Genomic DNA, 17,891 nt, shown 5'->3' on the forward strand with positions numbered 1-17,891 from the left:
AGAAGGAGCGGTAGGTGGAAGGGTAGGGAAACCCCGACGAGGTGGTGGAGGAGGACGACTGCAGTGGCGTTGTCACGTTGCCGGGACTCGTGCTCTCTCTTCATGTACACGGTGCAGTGTATACGTGTATATATATATGTGTACGTGTTGTAGCGTTTCTTCGACTTTCACCGTGTCCGCGACGCGGAATCGATGCGAAACTTCCGCGTTGCTGGTTTCTTTCTTTCTCTCTCTCCACCGTGTCTCGCTATTTCTTCCTTTCGTTTTTTTTTTTAATTATTTTTTATTTTTTATTACTTGAATGATGTTTTGATTTTCAGGGATTTTTTACTTGTATGTTTACCACTTACTTTGTGCTCGCTGGGGGGGGACTCGGTTCAAGTTTGAATGCGAATGGAGATCAGATTCGAGTGATCGTAAATTTAACGCGAAGAAATCATAATGCTCGGGGCACTCATAATGTAAGTATGGGATGGTTGGGCTGAAATTTGTGTATGTACTCGGAGAGAGGCAACTGTTTGGCTTGTTTATACTAGACATCCTTGGTTTACTTTTTTCATGATCTGGAAAATACTTGGAGGTATCTATGTGAAAACGCGTTATATCGTTTAAAAGGAAAGAATTTCATAAGCACGGGTGTTTGTGAACAACAATTGAAAATTCATAAAAAATGAAGTGTGTACATTATATACCTCATTGACATTTACTCTGCATCATGAGTTTTTTTTTTTTTTTAAATTTCCACAACATTGATTTTTCCAAACCTTTTGCAAAGCCGAGAATTTTCACTTTTTAAACATCTTGCGCATTTTTCAAGTTAATATCAACAATTTTGGCTGTACAAGTATATTTTTTGAAGGGAGGAGCCACCCTCAGTACATATTAGACGAATGGCCGTGAAAATTAGACATAAAATTTTGTGGTGTCGAAAAATGCAGTCACATTGAACAAACAAAGTGAAAAAAAGGATACATAAATACATAGTTGCAAGTTTCGATATCTGATTTGAGCTTCGTGTCTCTGTGTGGCTCGAAAAAAAAAAAAAAAAAAAAAAAAAAAATGTAAAAATTGAGCAACGACCCACAGTGCGACAAATGTTCCTAAATGTCGCACTCGCGCGTCTCACCTCGTTCCCTTTTATCCGAGAAAACAAGGAAAAGAGCTGCTCTCGCCGGAAAACAGTAGATCAACGACGAATCACGATACGCTGACTTCCCTAATCGAATCGTCTCCCCCATCACCATAATCGGAGAGTACGTTGACCAGCTCTGACCTGACCTGCGACAATACATTATCGAGCTGTGATATGCATGTATACACTCTTTTCTCCCGACAGTACTTCCGTCGATCTCGTTGTTTTCCTCATACATAGATATACCCGGAAGGAAAAATACCCTGCAATCGAGGCACGTGGAAAATTACACGTACGTAGTATCGACTCGATTAATAAACGGACACGTTTGAATAGCAAATTCATTGTACATGACGGTACTTCCCAATAGGTGCTGTCGCCTTTGAGGAAAAACATATATGAACCACGAGTGGTGCGTCCGACCGAGTTCGACTGTTTCTACTGGGACTCATCGGACGCTTGCGTAATACGTATCCACAAGCATGTACCTACCATATATTTGCGCACCTGTAACGTCCAATGATCATAAACAACCACAAAAAAAAGAAAAAAAAAAAAATAATCTGCGCCTTGTGAAATTACGCACGGCACCTTATCTAAAAGATGCCTCTTAGCTCCCTGCACCGGTATATGCAAGACGCATCAGACATGACGAATAATTATCCCATTACGAGTAATGCGTAGCCACGACATAACGACAAATAAATCCTTTTATTTACTAGACGTACCTGATACACAACAGCATCGTCGGTTAATGCTCGGGTAAGTTTGCAATGGTATTCCACATCTGTGCGTATAATATACGTGGTATATACCTTTGCGCAGCAGAGGTAGGTACTTTTCAGTAGCGAGCACAATTAATTTCTCTTCAATCGCAACTTATTTCCCTCGTCTCTTAATTAACGAGCGACGTCGCCCTTTCGCCAGTTTCCCGAGTATATACGGAAAATACAGAGAGAAGCCCGATACCGCGCTTTGCCCGGGTAACTTTCCATCTTGGCCTTTTTCTTGCGCAACATTGGAAATTTTACCCGTTCCGCGCCCTATTTCTTTTTTTTTATTTTCCGATGATCTGCAGGTAGGTATAAGGGAGGAAAAAAAAAAGCTCACGCGCCACCTGTCCTCCTCTTTTTTGTTGGTTCATGCGTTAACGCGTCGTCGAATCAACAGCTGCGCTTAGTCTCGATCAAATTGCCGTCTTTACGTAACCAAACAACTTTCTAACGGGGGGCTGTCAAAAATAAACTGCGCGGGAGAGAAGGGGCCTTGGAAATCTGTCACGCATCGGATATATATATATTTTTTTTTTTCCTCCAAGTACTTAACACTTCGGTGATAAGATTGGGTTCTTTTTGCTACTTGGCGGCAAACCAACCAACTTTTTGATCCACGTGAGCCTAATGTATACCTACGTGTTTTCGAGCGATTGACTGATACGTGGAAAAATCGTTTTCATAACTGTGCGTGTTACGTACAAATTTCCACAAAAAATTCTAAACAGAGGGGCGAGAAAAACGTACAGAGCACAGAGAGAAAGGGATTATAATGGATTTGGAGACGCAAAAATGGCTTTATGATAACACAGGAATGAAAAAAAGAAAGAAAAAAAAACAGACATCAGGGAGGTTTTTTTCATTCTCACGTAGACACCCGAAAACATATCACGCAACGATTTGGAGACAAAAATAACGCGGGGTGCGCGAAATGAGCCGTCTTAATATAATTAGGAGGAGAGTTTACAATGGCATTGTCAACGATGTCCAAAAATAAGACGGTCGTCTCGAGCACCTGTAAATATACACCAATTGTGAATAATATACACCCGATGAGAAGAGAAGAATAAGCAGCGCTCGTTCCGCTCAATTTCACACAAAAGGGAAGGCACCCTTATACCAGCGAGGGATGAAATCGCTACATGTATATAATACACAACAATCCGCTCTATATATACAGAGAGGGAGAGTAGGCGGTTAGCTGGTGCGAGGGACACGTGAGCGAGAAACGTGCCCGCGAGCGCACGTGGACCCACTGGGCGCTGTAGTATTATAGATAGAGAGAGCTTTGCAAGCTCGGCTTGTCCCTCCTTCTCCTCTTCCGCCCGCGAGGTACAGTTGTGTGTGCGTCGCTCCCGCCCCCTCAGTCAGTCGGGACGCGGTAGCCACCCTCCTCTTGCACCCACACAACAGCTACCGTTGCTGCACGGCCCAAGGGGGAGGTGGCCCGCGACGACGGAAGCGGAGGAAATCGGAGTGGCCTCAGTCCTCGCGCGAACCCGGCCTCGCGTCGGTATCGTAGCTTTATCGGCGCTTACGAGCTTCCGCCTCCGTCGAAGGAACCGATTTTTTCGATTTTACCCCCATATACATATACATCTCTTTGTATCTGCCCTTGTCTTTCGTTTCTCTTTATTTTGTCCTCCCTCGACTTTGACGGAGCTTGCGCTTTGAAAATTGTCGTGGCAAGTTTGCACCACGGCGTACGCAACGGTGTAACGTCGACGCTCGAGAAAACGTAATTTCACGGAGAGCCCCGTTATTAGTGCCTGGACGTATCAGTCTACCTTTATTTATCCTCATTATTTCTTTGTCTGTCTGTTGGTCTGTCCTGTCTACGCGTCTGCTGTTTGAAGAGAAGAAAAAAAAAAAAAAAAAAAGCACACGCTTTGTCTGTTTTTTTTTTTTTTTTTCTTCAACCAGCAATATCGTGTTGTAGCTACAGCAATGATGCGCTTGCTTTGTATAAAAAGAAATTATGTCGCTCGGTAGTCTTTTTTTAAATTTCTTTTAATATACGTATAATCGATCGATTAATTACTGTTTAATGTACGAAAGAGCTGATAGCTCGATGCCTCGCGACTCGTTCGGGACTCCAAGTTTTCGGAGACAGTCTTTGACCATCAGACATTTGTACTGATATCGTTGCAATTTTTGTTATTCCATTGATCTGTTTTGAATCGCTTATTTGCTTGTAACTGTTACATTTTTTTTTGTATAAACGAGCGATGAGTAGAAAAAAAACAAAAAAAACAGCCGAGTTTCTGCTAATAATTTCTTTTTAGATCCCAAGTACCTCGTCCATAAAGATACATAGCTATTCTCCGCGGTGCGCGACGACAATCGACTCGACTACTGGAGATCGCGATACGATACCGATACTGTGTACGGAAGACCCAATAAACTTATCACATAGACAATTAACATTTGCGTGTTTTTCGATGATACGTGACGTGATGTGCGGTAAATGATCATCCACGAGTGCCCAAGAGATCATCCGAATCAAGACTCGACAATGCACCCGAGGTGTACCGTGAACATATTAGAGTATATCGTTTGTGGATAAAACAAGAATCGGTTGGATAGAATCAAAGGAAGCAAAAGCAAAAAAAGTCCTTCCATCCAAAAGCCGAAGATAACATTCGTGGCTACTGGACAACACAGCATGGCCAGCGAGGAGGTGGACGGTATGTCGGTGCCGTCGGTGAACGAGGCTTACTGGCACCACCAGCAGCAGCTGCAAGCCCAGCAACACGAGCACCAACGCCAGCAGCAACAGCAACAAGCGCACTACGCCTGGGGCATGAATGGCCACCCTCACCACCATCCTGGCCATCATCACCATCAGCAACACCATCAGCAGCAATACCAGTCCCATTCCCAGCATCACCACAACCAGCAGCAATTGCAGCACTACTCGCTGGGTGCCACGAGTGCCGAGGACGGTGCGGCTCAGCAGCATTACGCTCATCAACAGCAGCAAGAGCACAATGTACCGTTGCAGAACAACGGCAACGGACAGGCCCCAGCCACGCAACAACAGCACCACCACCACCAGCACCATCCGCATCAAGCGGTGCAGTACCACCATCCACATCTACACCGCGTCCGGCACTACAGCTCCCAGCAGATGCAGCATCCAGGTAGGACGACCCGTACGCGACCACTTTGGTACACGTATACATGACTCATTTTTCCACGCCACCTTGAGGTCGTGAATCGGGGTGTATACGAGTACCGGGAAGATATCAAAAAAGACACCCCTCCCGACGCACTCCATATTCCGTGTCAATTATGGCGAGTGAAATGTGCCAAAACGTCGGGCTGGAGAGCCTTTTCTAATAAAATCAAGTACCCGTACCTGCGTCGCCTCTTTTCCCTCTTCCCCCCGAGAGGATTGCACAAGTCCCCCGGTCATCTGGGAATACGCCGATCAACGGGCATCACGATAATGGCATGTATATATATAGGTAATGAGCCAACGCCGCAGCTTCGAATTCATACCCGTGAAACAACGTCGCGTGTGTCCCGTCTTGCTGGATATTTTTTTTTTTTCTCCAAAGGGGACGCAGTGCTCGTGTATACCATCGATTCGTCCACCCCCACTTGAGAATATAACCGTCGTAAAAAACCAAAAAAGAAAGAAAAATAAGGGGGAGGCAATCGTGGTAATGAAAAGGTATCTCTGTCGCTTTTCTCCCCCCAAAAGGGGAGATTTTTTCCATAACCCGAGGTATAAATTTCCCGACGTGTCGCGTCTGGGAGATGGAGCGAGCATCGGCAACAGATTTGCCAGTGAATTATTCATAGGTCGCGTCTACGGACGATTTGTGCGTTCCGTCGGAGTTAGAGTTGCGTCGTCGCGGGTATGATGGAAATGCAACGAGTTAGCTCTCGCGGAGCTTTCGCTCGGATTGCCCCGTGTAAATGCAAAGAAAGGCTTGTGTTTTTTTTTTTTTTTTCTTCTTCTTCCTGCGCATCGAAGCTTAAGTGTGAATTGTTGGGACTGTATAAATATTTACATTATACCATTGTATTTAGCGATATGTAACAAAAAATAAAAGGCTCCCACTCACACCGAAATATAAACCCGTTGAGGAGGAACTGGCCGTGGAACCTTTGGGCAAATAGAGTGTCGGGAGCTCGTGGACAAGAAAGACACACGTAATTCGAAAACAATATCATCTCATATTTCTCGTCGTCTCGAGTATACAGGGGAGGTCCCGACGCCTCGTAAAAATGTACAAAACGACCAATGCACTTAAGCCGAGGCTATGCATTTCAGGCGGATTAATCAAACCTGGAAAGGAGGAGGGAGGGGGTATATGTACATGTTTTCCGTTTTAGCGGAAAATATTCTCGCGATGTATGCATACACCGAGACGCAGCCCCTTGCATTTTTATGGCTAAATCAGGACCGTATGCCGAAGTAGGTATGCGAGCGTTGTTGCGCAATCGGAACCGCGGTAATATCCCTATATCCCGAGGAGGAAGGAATTTTCCTTCTCCCGCTGTATACATGCCGAGCTAGTTATAAAAGCATCTTTTATCTATACCTATTGTTACGCTGGACAAAATAATAACTCGACAGATCTACTTGTATTGAAATAATAAAATAAAATAAAATAAAAAAAAAAACTTTTCTACACAGTTCTCCGTTAGCGCTTTGGAGAATCGGTAACAAACTCGCACGATGTACCTGTACATATACATATATATGTATAATTTATGTTTCATATAGTAAACTTGTAATCGTAGTTACGTTGTTGTTGCTATCTCAAGGCCGCGATGCTCTCCTATGTATACAGGCGTTCCATCTCGCTGCCGAGGATAATGCCTATAGGCTATACTGCTCTAACGCGCTCTTGGAACTCGTGCGCCAGGATGTATAATCTCTCTTTCTCTGTGTCTCCCATTTGATTGGCTAGTGTGTCAGGAAGCACCGCCTCTTTTTTTTTTTTTTTTCTAGAATGTGACTCTCGTGCTTAGATGTTTTTTTTGGGGGGGAAATTGGGAAAATTGAAGTACTGCGAGATTGTACGAAATGAAATAAATACCGAGAGGGTGGCGTAAAATTTTGCCTAGAAAAAAAAACTATTGTTTTTTATCAGATGTGGTGATGAGAAAATAAAGAGCTTTGAGAAATCGGACGTATATGTAACGATTTTCAAAGACGCGCACTTGCCGAAAATTGTTGTGCATCGAAACTTGGGTCAGTAAACGCGAGGTTTCGACGCATCTCTTATCCTAACGATTGCTAAGCAAAATTGGTTGACGCTTATCATTTTGTCGTTTATCTAATAAGGGTTTTCTGATTTTTCTCAAGCGAGCCTTTTTTTTTTTTTAATATGCGAGGAGAAAGCACGAGAGAGGAGACAAAAGTACCTTCTTGGAGGCTGTACTCTCTCTTCCTCCTTCCTCGCTCGCCACCCACTTGCGTCGTTACTTTATATACATACAGAGGTACGGTATCTCACGAAAACGCTTACTGTCTTTTCTCTCTTTTTTTTTTCGACTTACTGACGTCGTCGTTAATCTCCGCGACGATCCTTTAGTGCAGCTGTAAACGTTGAAAAGGAGCCCTCGTGACATGAAATACAATTATGCATACATTTCAAAATGAATTTATTTATGTTTGGTATTTTTCATTAATTTTCAGTATAATAATTTACATGATGTTGCATACATTCATCTATGTTAGACTAAATGTGTGACTGTTTGTCGTACAACTATACTGTATTATTATTATCTACATTTATTTATTTTTACTTCATCTCACTTTATTTTTTTTCTCTCTCTCTCACTCTGTAATTTTCATCTTTTGCTTCTCGATGTGTAATTGATTGTGTTTTTTCTCGTTTTCAGGTGATCCTATGATTACATCGTCACTAAAGGGTAAGTTGCCACTATCTCTTATCTACCGCGATTTTACTTACTCTCTCTCTCTCTACTTGCATATTTTTTGCTCATGACTTTATATTATTTTTTTTTTCTTTTCCAACCTTTGGATGTTCTTTTTTTTTATATACACTACTTATTCTACATTAGTGCACGTTTATTGTAAACTATATGGTACACACGTTTTGATAAACAGAACGCAACGAGCACCCGTTTACGGCGCAATAAAACAAAAATAACCAGCGAGCCGATAAGGCTAAGTGTTGGAATTGATAAACATATAAACTATCGCGAGAGTAACGCGACAAACTCGCAATTTGATATTCAGGCGGAAAAAATATAACTTGAACGAGAGCGGGAATCACTCCAGTTTTACCGACTGAAAAAACATGTTTAGTCGATCGAAAGGTCAATCGGTATCGACGAAGACACAAGCAGCCCGCGAGTATGGAGATTCGCAATAAATAGCGAAAGTCATTACACGATCGGTCTAGTGATGAGAACTGATTTATCACGCGTATCGCTGTGTAGGCGCGCCAATATGCCAAACCACAGCAATGAATAATCCACGTGTCCAAATAACCAAGAAAATTCTCACCGCAAATCGAGGAAACCCGCTTTTCCGCCGAAAGCTCTGGAAGCACATGCCTGCCCGACGGCTGACGACTTTAATTGCTTCCGCCTGTACTTACACATATATACTTGGCGCTACTCATTGTACCCACCAAGCGTATAATGTACCCTTCACCTAATATATTACGCACACAAAGGAGATGCATGAATGGCTATGTAGCAGTTCGATCTATCTGCAGTGCAAACGCGCGTTTAATTATTTTCCACGCTTCAAAAATTATGGGGAAAGCATACGGACGGGGATAGTATGTATAGGTACATAAACCGCAGTGGTCGCGTGCGACGGGGAAAGGATAGCCGTCCATTGTGTCGGGCGATACGTCTACAAGTAGCTGCTCCGGACATTCATTAGCCGTGAGATGCGAGACTTATTTTATATACATCGATGGTCTGTTCTCGACGTTTGTTTGCATAGTACTTTGCTTATATACTACGCGTGTATCTATACGTGCGTTTTTCGGACCGTGTATATACGCACATGAGAGCGATGGGTAGCAATTTTTTAGCAATGTCCTGCTGGGGAAAAAAAATCACTGTAAACGAGCGCGGTGTATGACGATACGAAAACACGAGAGAAAGAGAGATGGCCTTGTGACGTCACGTCCCGTCCAGTCTTTTGCGTATGTGCACACGATGGCCTCTCGTTACCGCCAGCCACACTGTGCTTCTCTCTTTCTGTACCTATACTCTTCTTCCTTCGCCCGAGCAGGACATTTCGTTCCTGAAAAGATAAAAATGAAGGCGCTTGTTTTCGGATACTGTACAGTTACTCCCGTTGATGCGGTGTTTCGCGACTGATTGTGCCATAGCGGAGGAACAAACGTTCAACCTATACGGGCCGGGAATAATCGGAGCCACTCCGCTTTCCACGGCGCCGGTGATTCGTCGCGATACCCATGGATTTAAATAAGGATCTGCGCGCATCCTTTTTTATATGTCTATGTGCCAGCGAGTACGCTACAGGATACACTTTCGCCGCTGGTGCACCAACTTGGATATCTGCCGATCTGGTTTTTAGATGGTATATACGAGCGAATTTCGATCGCATATAGGGGAAAGTATATAGTTTAGTTTCGGGAGATCGCAATCGGGGCCGATCGATTAATTAGCAGTTGTGCGATTACCCCGCGGCTCGGAGTCTCTTTTTTTTTTTTTTTTTCATTTTCGTGGAAATGTAACGCGTAATAGTGCTCAAGCTATACGTTGCACACACATTTGTGTCGGGGGGAATGGAAAAACTCGCATGTGAAAAATAAGAGGTGGAATCGAGGCTCGCTTGGTTGCTCCCGCCTTATTGTTATTTCAGCTATTATCATCATTTTTATTCTCAAAGTCACGAGTCTTCGTGTTTGTGAGCATAGACACGTGTATACATACATATATAGGGTACAGAAAAAAGGTAACTACGTCCGCCGGAGGCGCACACAAAACGTCCGGCGGACATGTGTATTTTTTTTTTCTTTTTTTTTTTCTTTTTTTTTCGCATCGAGGCAAACTTTGTCACTCGCTACGTTATTGTGGGAATACGTCATGGTGTGTATGATATTACTATTTATACATGGTTTTGGAGTTTAATAAAAATAACTTGTCGCAACGGTGAGTACAAACGAGTTTATATTCCATGCGGTACTATAGAGAGTGCATCGGACAAGTGTACATGCATGTGTATAATGTACATTTTCTATGTAAGTAAAAAGAAAACGCTCGATATTATGGAGCCGAGATCCTTTACTGATAAAATATACACACATTTTTCAGCTCCATATGTAAAAGTATATGTAGAAAATCACAACGGAAAATGAAATTCCGTTATTATCCATTTCCTCCATTTTTTTTTTTTTTCTTTTGGTAACTATTTGTTTCACATATGGCACTGCGGAGGCAAAAAAAAAAAAAGAAAGGATTTTACCATCGGGGAGAAAAGTAAATCGCAATTAGTAGGCACCTGTTAACGAAATCCCAGTCAAATGACATTATGTCTATCCTGTCGTGGACAGCGATTATTCTCGTCCACGTCGGCGTGGTGCTCATTACCCCGTTAACGTCATAATACACCCAGCGACGCGCAAAACACGGAGCAGATTTCATAGGTACACGCACCGCATCGATCGTACATGCTCATGTTTTTCGAGAGAAAAAAAAAAGAAAAAAAGCGCGTACTTACCCACCGTAGACGCAAAAATCTCGCGGGGACACGATACGCCGGAGGCCACATTTCACTCGGCATCATTGCTCGTCTCGTTGGGCGCAAAGCAACGTACAAACGGATGATTTGTCCGAGACACTATGTGTATAGTTATACGAGGCGTCTCGAGTTTCCTCCTTATATATATATGTGTGTAGGGTATATAGGTAGTCGAGCTTGCGGCCTTTCGCTGTCCGTTCCCTTTACTCACGCTCCCGTAAGTATGTACGCATTATGTACAGCACCGGTTGAGATAACATAGCAACGACAATCGCAAAAATAACAGCCACGATATAGCACAAACAATTATCGCGTATGGTCAAACATAGAGTTGGCAATAACGCTCGCGCGTATGTATAATATATTACGGGCGTTTCGCGTGTGTTTACAAGGTCGAGGTATATGTACGAGTCTGCTGCTGACAAGTACGCGTGTGCTATTATTCCCTACTCGGACGGGCGCGCGAGGGGAAGAAGAAGAGAATATACCTGATGTTGTCTCGAGGGGTGCGTCCTGCCCAACAATGCAGTCGTTTAATCATTGTTGGATTAAAATAGGGGGGGGGTGTACGTATTACGTACTATTATTGTTATTGTTGTTATATTGAGACTGTCGCTTGAATTAGACTTCTGTTGTGCCGATACGCTAATTCGGATCTCCAATGGGTGAGTAAATAAACGCTCTGTGGAGATATTCGTCTCCTTCACCTTCCACCGCCTCTCCCGAGCGGGTTTTTGTCTTTCTCAAAAAATGGGGAGGGGGAAGGACCTCCGTCAGAGGGACGGAAAGGCTAAACCGCACCGCTAAACCTCTCCGCTGCGCGCAACACGTAAAAATACACATTGTACGAGGATCGACGGAAACCTGAGATGTGTTCTTCCCTTGTGCTTGCGGGTGTGTGGTGCCCCCGCGAAAACCACATGAGATTATCCTGCCGAGGACACGCCGTCATTTGTTGTAGGGCGTGCATGAGCCATGAGAACCAAGTATACGCTGCCCCGTCCTTTCGATACAGATTAGCGAGCACGCGGATTATTTTGTTTCTTCTTCATTTCGCTTTGTTGCAACCTTTACCTTTTTTTTTTTTTTTTTTTTTTATTTGTAGTTCGATACATCGGATGCTTTTTTTGTCTCCTTCTGCCGGTAGATTTCGAGCTTAAGCTTATTATATACTCGTGTGCGCGATGAGCTGCTGATGTTACTCAATGGGTGTACGGTTTAAGTTCCGGCTTAGTGCTGGAAAAAAAAAATGAAATCGATGACGGGCGCAGGTGCGAGGGTGGAAAATCGGCAATTGAAGTTGCCACGTTTCATCACACTTAAGTACACTTCATTTGGATTTTGCCACTCGCAAAATCGTATATTTTTATGTTTTTTCGCGTGTCGATTATCTGTATCGGCGATCGACAGAGAAAATTGGTACTCGTAGCGCACCAGTTGCGCAACACTGGAGCTTCGTGTTCTAGCGAGTTTGTCGCATGTTTTTTTCGAGCCATACAATACCCGTACTTGACGGAAATTTGTGAATAAATTTCAATTTGATCCCGCGTTTACCGAAAAAAATTAAAGAAACTTTAATCGCGAGATCTCGTCCAATCTCCGGGGCATGACTTTCGTTGAATCGGCAAACGTTTACCAATCAAAGTCACAGCGGAACCCGCAGCACACAAACGTCCATCGGCGTAAGAGACTTTTAAAAGACAGCAGCGGCAGCCGATCTTATATATTATACTGTCCGATTTTTTTTTTTTTTTTTTTTTCAACGCGCAGGTACATATTTTTTAATTTCGACGTGTCCGCATCGTCGAGGGAAAAGAGTTTTACATCTCTGCTCGTCGGTTGCAAATTTCCGTGACTCTGATGCACACCCTTTTGAACGGCACAATTTACGCAACGGATGTAAAGTTTCTTTTTTCCAAAGGCCCGTAAACACATTCACTTGTTCGGTTTTAATGACGAATAGCATTAGTTACTCGCACACAATGTAATTTATCTCTATTTTTTACGACGAGATTCACCCAATGAAACGAATAGAGTACACCTATACGGAGCCCACACTGTTATTGCTATTCGCGTGTATTTAACGATCGGTGCAAGCAACGCAAACGATGCAACAGCCGCCAAGCTGACGATCTTACAACACACGGAAAACACGAGACGAAGTAGGAGTTTATGAAAAAAAATTCGCCCATAATAGCTTTACGACCATCGTAAGACTGGCTAATAAATATGTTTGTTTTCGAGTATATTCAAATGCGCCGTACAGCTAGTACATATTACGCGGCGCGTAATGAATTAAAATGATCTAAGAGATCGTCTCCGCTCTTCGGCATACGATGATCGGCACGTACCTAGTCTTCGTGGCATAAAATCAATAGGCGAGTATAGACAACGTAGGGTAACTTTGATGCCTTGACGATTACGCGCGTGCAATTAATAACAATTTATTTTATACGCTACGTGTTGGATGCGATGTCGATGATGATCGAAAATTAATGACGAAATTTCTCTAACCGGAGCAGCTGTCCGATAATGTACGTGGCGCGAGGTTTTGGTGTACATTGTAACGGATTCCAGGTCAGCCGCGCGCGCTTAGCTCGAATAAAAGAGAGCCCGAAAAGGCCTCCGTGCGTCCCGACCTCGTTTTTTTTCGGGCCCCCGAAATCGAAAGTGTGCCGCTGGCGAAGGAAAGGCGGAACGAGACGGGCCACTTGAGGAAAGATACGCAGGAAAAGAAAAAAAAGAAACAACAACAACAACAACAACAGCCTCTCGCACGTAAGTGCACGCAGCAGCTCCGAGATCGTCTATCCCGATGCTACTACGCTCGCGTGCAAACTCGTTTCCGTGTGACGAAACCACGAAATGGCCATTTTTTTTTTCTTTTTATAAACGCGTCTCTAGTTAGGTATATCTCGCGCGCTCACGCAGAGTCCCCGGGGGGGTTGTTGTTGCTCGTCGAGAAAGTCCGAGTCCTTGGCTGCAGGCTCTCGGATTTTTGGCCGACTTTCGTGCGTCGGTCAAGATTTTTCAGATTACGGTCTGTGTTTTTTTTGGTTTTTTTTTTTTTTTCGACCCGCGCGATGATTAATCTTTGCTCGGATTTAAAGCGCGACGGACAAGCGGCGACTTGGGTATTGCAATAGCGAAAAATCGGTCTCTTCTTCCGTTAAAACCCCCAAGAAGCTCCAATAACCAAGAATATAATTATCTAGACAATTGCGCCAAATTAGCGCAATTGGCAGCGCCAAAACTTTCTCTCTCCTCGTCTCCCTCATGTATGTGCAGATGCCCCACGCGACCTGCCTTGCTATGGTAAAACCAGAAAAAAAAATGGCCCCCCGAGTTTTACAGGTACTGTAGGTTGGAGGTGGCTGCACCTCGCCATCCTGTAATTGCTGAAATTGAGGGATGGACATTTTTTGTCCCAAAGGGGAGGAGTATGCGGGATGAATTTTTTGGCTTAGTAAAAAACGTATGTAACAAAAGGACCGGCGTCGCCTCACGATCGACTTTTAATCCAAAGTTTCTCCGAGGACGGTGAGATTTCGGACGCTCGCGCAGTGGGCGCCCCTCTTTTTTTTTTTTTCTCCACGCGGAAGTTGGGCAACCGCGAAAACAGGGAGTCGAGAGGCCCGAGAAAGAGAAAGGCCCGAAAGGAGAGGCGGAGAAGGAGCCGGACCAGGGAGCCAGCCGAAACTCGAGGAACCACTTTCGGCGGCTTTCACCTCGTTCGTGTGCAGCGTAAGTGTATGGGTAGCCAGGGATCGGGGGATACGAGGCTCCTCTCCTTCGTTTATTAATGCTTTTTTTTTTTTTTTTTTGCGCGCGTGTGTCCGTACTCTTTCTCTTTTTCATTCGTATCGTATTTACACGCGCTCTCTATACGTCTCGCTCGCTTTTTTTTTTTTTTCAAAGCTTGTGTGTGTGTGTGTGTTGGTTTTATACGGTCTACGGTTTGAAGGGACGCGGAGAATTTTCGGTGAGATCGAGGTCAAGATCTCCGGGCTCGCGAGGAGTCAATTTCTGCTCTTTTCAATTGCACCTCTGATGGTTATTGTAGCAACGATGATGTGTATTGGCTGGATATAGTGTACATTTTGATACTTTAACACCCAAGGCTTTGTCTTCAATACTTTATCGCTCATCATCGTCGTACATTTCACGTTTGGCACATTTATGTTACCATCGCGAGTTGATAAATTAAACGGTTGGCAAATACGTGCAACAAATAGTAATCCCATCACCGGAGGATATCAACAGGTTGGCTCTATCCTCGATCCTTTTATTACCCGCGTTTCTCAAGCATTCAAGTCTCTCTCTGCATCTCCCCCGTACTCGGTGTTTAAATTTACCTTTACTCGTACAATTTTTTTTTTTTCTTCTTTTTTTTTTTTCTTCCCCTCAACTGAATAATGCGCGCGCGTGTAAGTACCACTATCACGATCCATCGTACAATTCAATAAAGCGTATAATTCAGACGTGCCTTTATGTAATTGCATACGTGCCATTAGCTTAGCATAATAAAATGTGGAAAGATAAATTTCTTCCAATAAACGGCTGCTTGCAATTATCCTTCTTCTTCTTTTTTTTCCACCTATACCTTCGTATTCTACTCGTAATTTAACACGTTGGATGATTACACTCGTCGCCGTATTTTTAGATCCCATCCTGATGTTTTTTCTCCGAGAGTCAGTGTCAATCGCACAACAAGTGGATTTTTCAACCCATGTATGCGTTGATTTGCGCACTTGGAGAGAAACCAATTAATTTTTTCGACCGAAAAATAGTTGAAAGATATCGCGAACAATGAAACTTTTGGTTTTCGCAGAGATCAATTTGAGGCTTATCTCGGAAACAAAGCCATTCGTTTGTATTTCACTTGGTTAAATAAAAGGCATGATTATAGATAAGCAATCGTTTAGAAAGTAATAAATCTCTATACGCCGGGAGTCCATAATACGGCGCGTGTGTGTTATATGTGACGTACAAAAGCATGATTCCAAACCAAGTGATCTATATCTTGGCGCGAGAGATTTTTGCGCTTGGAGGTATTGGCAAATTACTCCATCAGACGAGTTGATTGAATTCTGTGAAATAAATGTTTCATTGGGATGTATCTGTACAGCTAGAATTTTTTTTTTTTTTTTTATGTACCAAAAAGTTGATTAAAATATGTTACCAGTGTCGCATGGCCCAGTCGGAAGAACAATAGTATTTGTAACTGAAGCATCGTACGTAGCTCAATACGCAAGAACATTTTACTTGCAGAAATTAAATTAGATCACTACTGCTCCGGGGCTTCGAGGACATGGTCCTTCGGTCGTCTGTTATTTTCGAGTCTCATATAGAAGATTTCCATCTCAGAAAAAAAACCCTTGTACGAAATAAGAAAGAAAAAAAAAAAAAAAACTATGTGCGCGGACTGCTTTCCACCAGTCCTAAAAATCTATAAGTTCACACAAGACCTCGTGCTCGAGTCCAACCGTCCCTGATGGAGAAGAAAACACCGTGTCTTCGCTCCATAGATCCCCTGCAATTTATGTACCCATCAAAAAGTGATATCCACGATCTCGCGTCACTCTCTCTTTTTCCCCCACAGACAACGCATCCTTATACACTCGATGGCAAGTCGTACCGGAGAAAAGTTATAGATACCTTTCTTGTGCGCGCACGCGTTGGGATTCCGGACAACGCGGAAGTGCAGTAAATACACGCTACAGCGAGCAGCTTTTCTTCAACCATGTTGATGCACGGACACGTGGACAGGGCTCAAGGTTCCTCCGTTTAAAAAATCTGGGTAAAATTATCGTTCACGGGCTAAAAGTGACACGTCACCATCGTCGTTATTGTTACCACGTCGAATTATATTAATTATCCTCAATTACAAATTTTCACGAGTTAAAAAAAAAAACGTACCTCAAGCACGACAACAACAGCGAGGCTTACGCGATGCGCAGTACCGTTAAACAATACAAGTAAACGAGTGCCGCAATGGAAACTGAAAACGCGCCACTCTCCAACTGTATGAAAAAAAAAACACCGCAAATAATGCTCACGCGTAGATTATTGGAAAAAATTTCGCTTCGGCTCTGTTGGACCGTTTGTTTTTTTTTTATTATTATTAAATGTTACGCGCGTGCAAATAGCGGATCGAAAAGAAAACGAAAGTTTTTGTCTCTCCCGCATAGGTGTTATTTTTAGAGCAGAGGAAAAATAAACTACTACGTGTACTCTTAATGCATAAACCGATGATGGAGATAAGTGAAAATCAAACGGGAGGACGTGTAATGTACCTGACGCGTGTCTCGATACTTTACCTGCACCGTACACATAATGCGATGAAAAGTGTCCCCGCTTATCTCGTTAGAGTGACAGCTTACAGGGAATTTAAATGGAACCGATGTAGTTTCTCTCGCTAGGGTGGAAAGCGATCCGTGAAAAATGTCCAAAATCGAAAAGAGATAACGCGATTTTTGCGTGTACATGCAACACAAAGTACGGCAGACGGAAAAATTCTTGGGCTCAAATTTTATTGTAAAATGAAAATAAGTGCACCGTTAACCAGCGGCTGTTCACTTCCTGCATGTTCCACGTGTGTCTCGTACACGTTTCACTTTACGAGCTCATATATACGAGATGTTGGCACAAGCGTTGACTTTCATATTTTCGATGATAACTTTTTTTTTTTCTATTTTCCCCAACTTGGCGTCCGATAACCCAAGCATAAATTGACAGAGTCCGGCCAGTCTACGTTGCTCCCCGCGATAACATATCTAGAAAAAACACAAAAAAAAAAAAAAAAAGCTCAAACCGTTTGAGTTAATTAAAGGACATATTATATGAAACACCGCCACGAAAGAGCAATAAAAGGGGGGAGACGGCGGTATATATCATACATCACGCGTACGTTATCGTGAGAAAAAGGAAGAGTCTTTCTAATCAGCGGAAAAAAGCGCTTTTCATTTCACGTAACATTATAGGTGCATTACCCCGCTAGAGATAAAGATGTAGTACCTAGACATTTAGGATACTCGTAGAGTGTAGGTACCGATCAAATATATGAACGTATGAGCAGCGTAGCGCAGAAAGAGGGAAAAAGCTCGCTCGGAAAAATCCACCCGTGCACTGGCGCTTGTAATGAAAAAGAAAAAAAAAAAAAAATTCAACTAGTGGTAAACGCTACAGTTATTGACACCTTAAGGTAGTGATTGACCCCTGTATAATTTGTAGATCTATATATAAAGGATCCATTTAAAAATGCATGTGG

At 43.2% G+C, this 17,891-nt stretch overlaps 1 protein-coding gene across 5 annotated transcripts in view; it reads left to right on the forward strand.

Annotated features, from left to right (window-relative positions):
- The window catches only part of LOC106647182 (thyrotroph embryonic factor), a 105,013-nt gene that overhangs the window by 40,259 nt on the left and 46,863 nt on the right, over nucleotides 1–17,891 (forward strand). For 4 of the 5 annotated variants that reach the window (XM_089588417.1, XM_089588419.1, XM_089588418.1 and 1 more), the window contains exons 1-2: nucleotides 4,210–5,048; nucleotides 7,771–7,800. In XM_089588417.1, the coding sequence (XP_089444543.1) occupies nucleotides 4,571–5,048; nucleotides 7,771–7,800 (508 nt within the window). In that variant the 5' untranslated portion in view covers nucleotides 4,210–4,570. Of the gene's footprint in view, nucleotides 1–4,209; nucleotides 5,049–7,770; nucleotides 7,801–17,891 lie in introns of those variants that run through there. The other variant, XM_089588423.1, reaches the window with a different exon arrangement.

This window comes from Copidosoma floridanum, unplaced genomic scaffold (assembly GCF_036245765.1).
Source record: "Copidosoma floridanum isolate Cflo_tuat_1 unplaced genomic scaffold, Cflo_Japanese_pri ptg000006l, whole genome shotgun sequence".
Classification (NCBI taxonomy): domain Eukaryota; kingdom Metazoa; phylum Arthropoda; class Insecta; order Hymenoptera; family Encyrtidae; genus Copidosoma; species Copidosoma floridanum.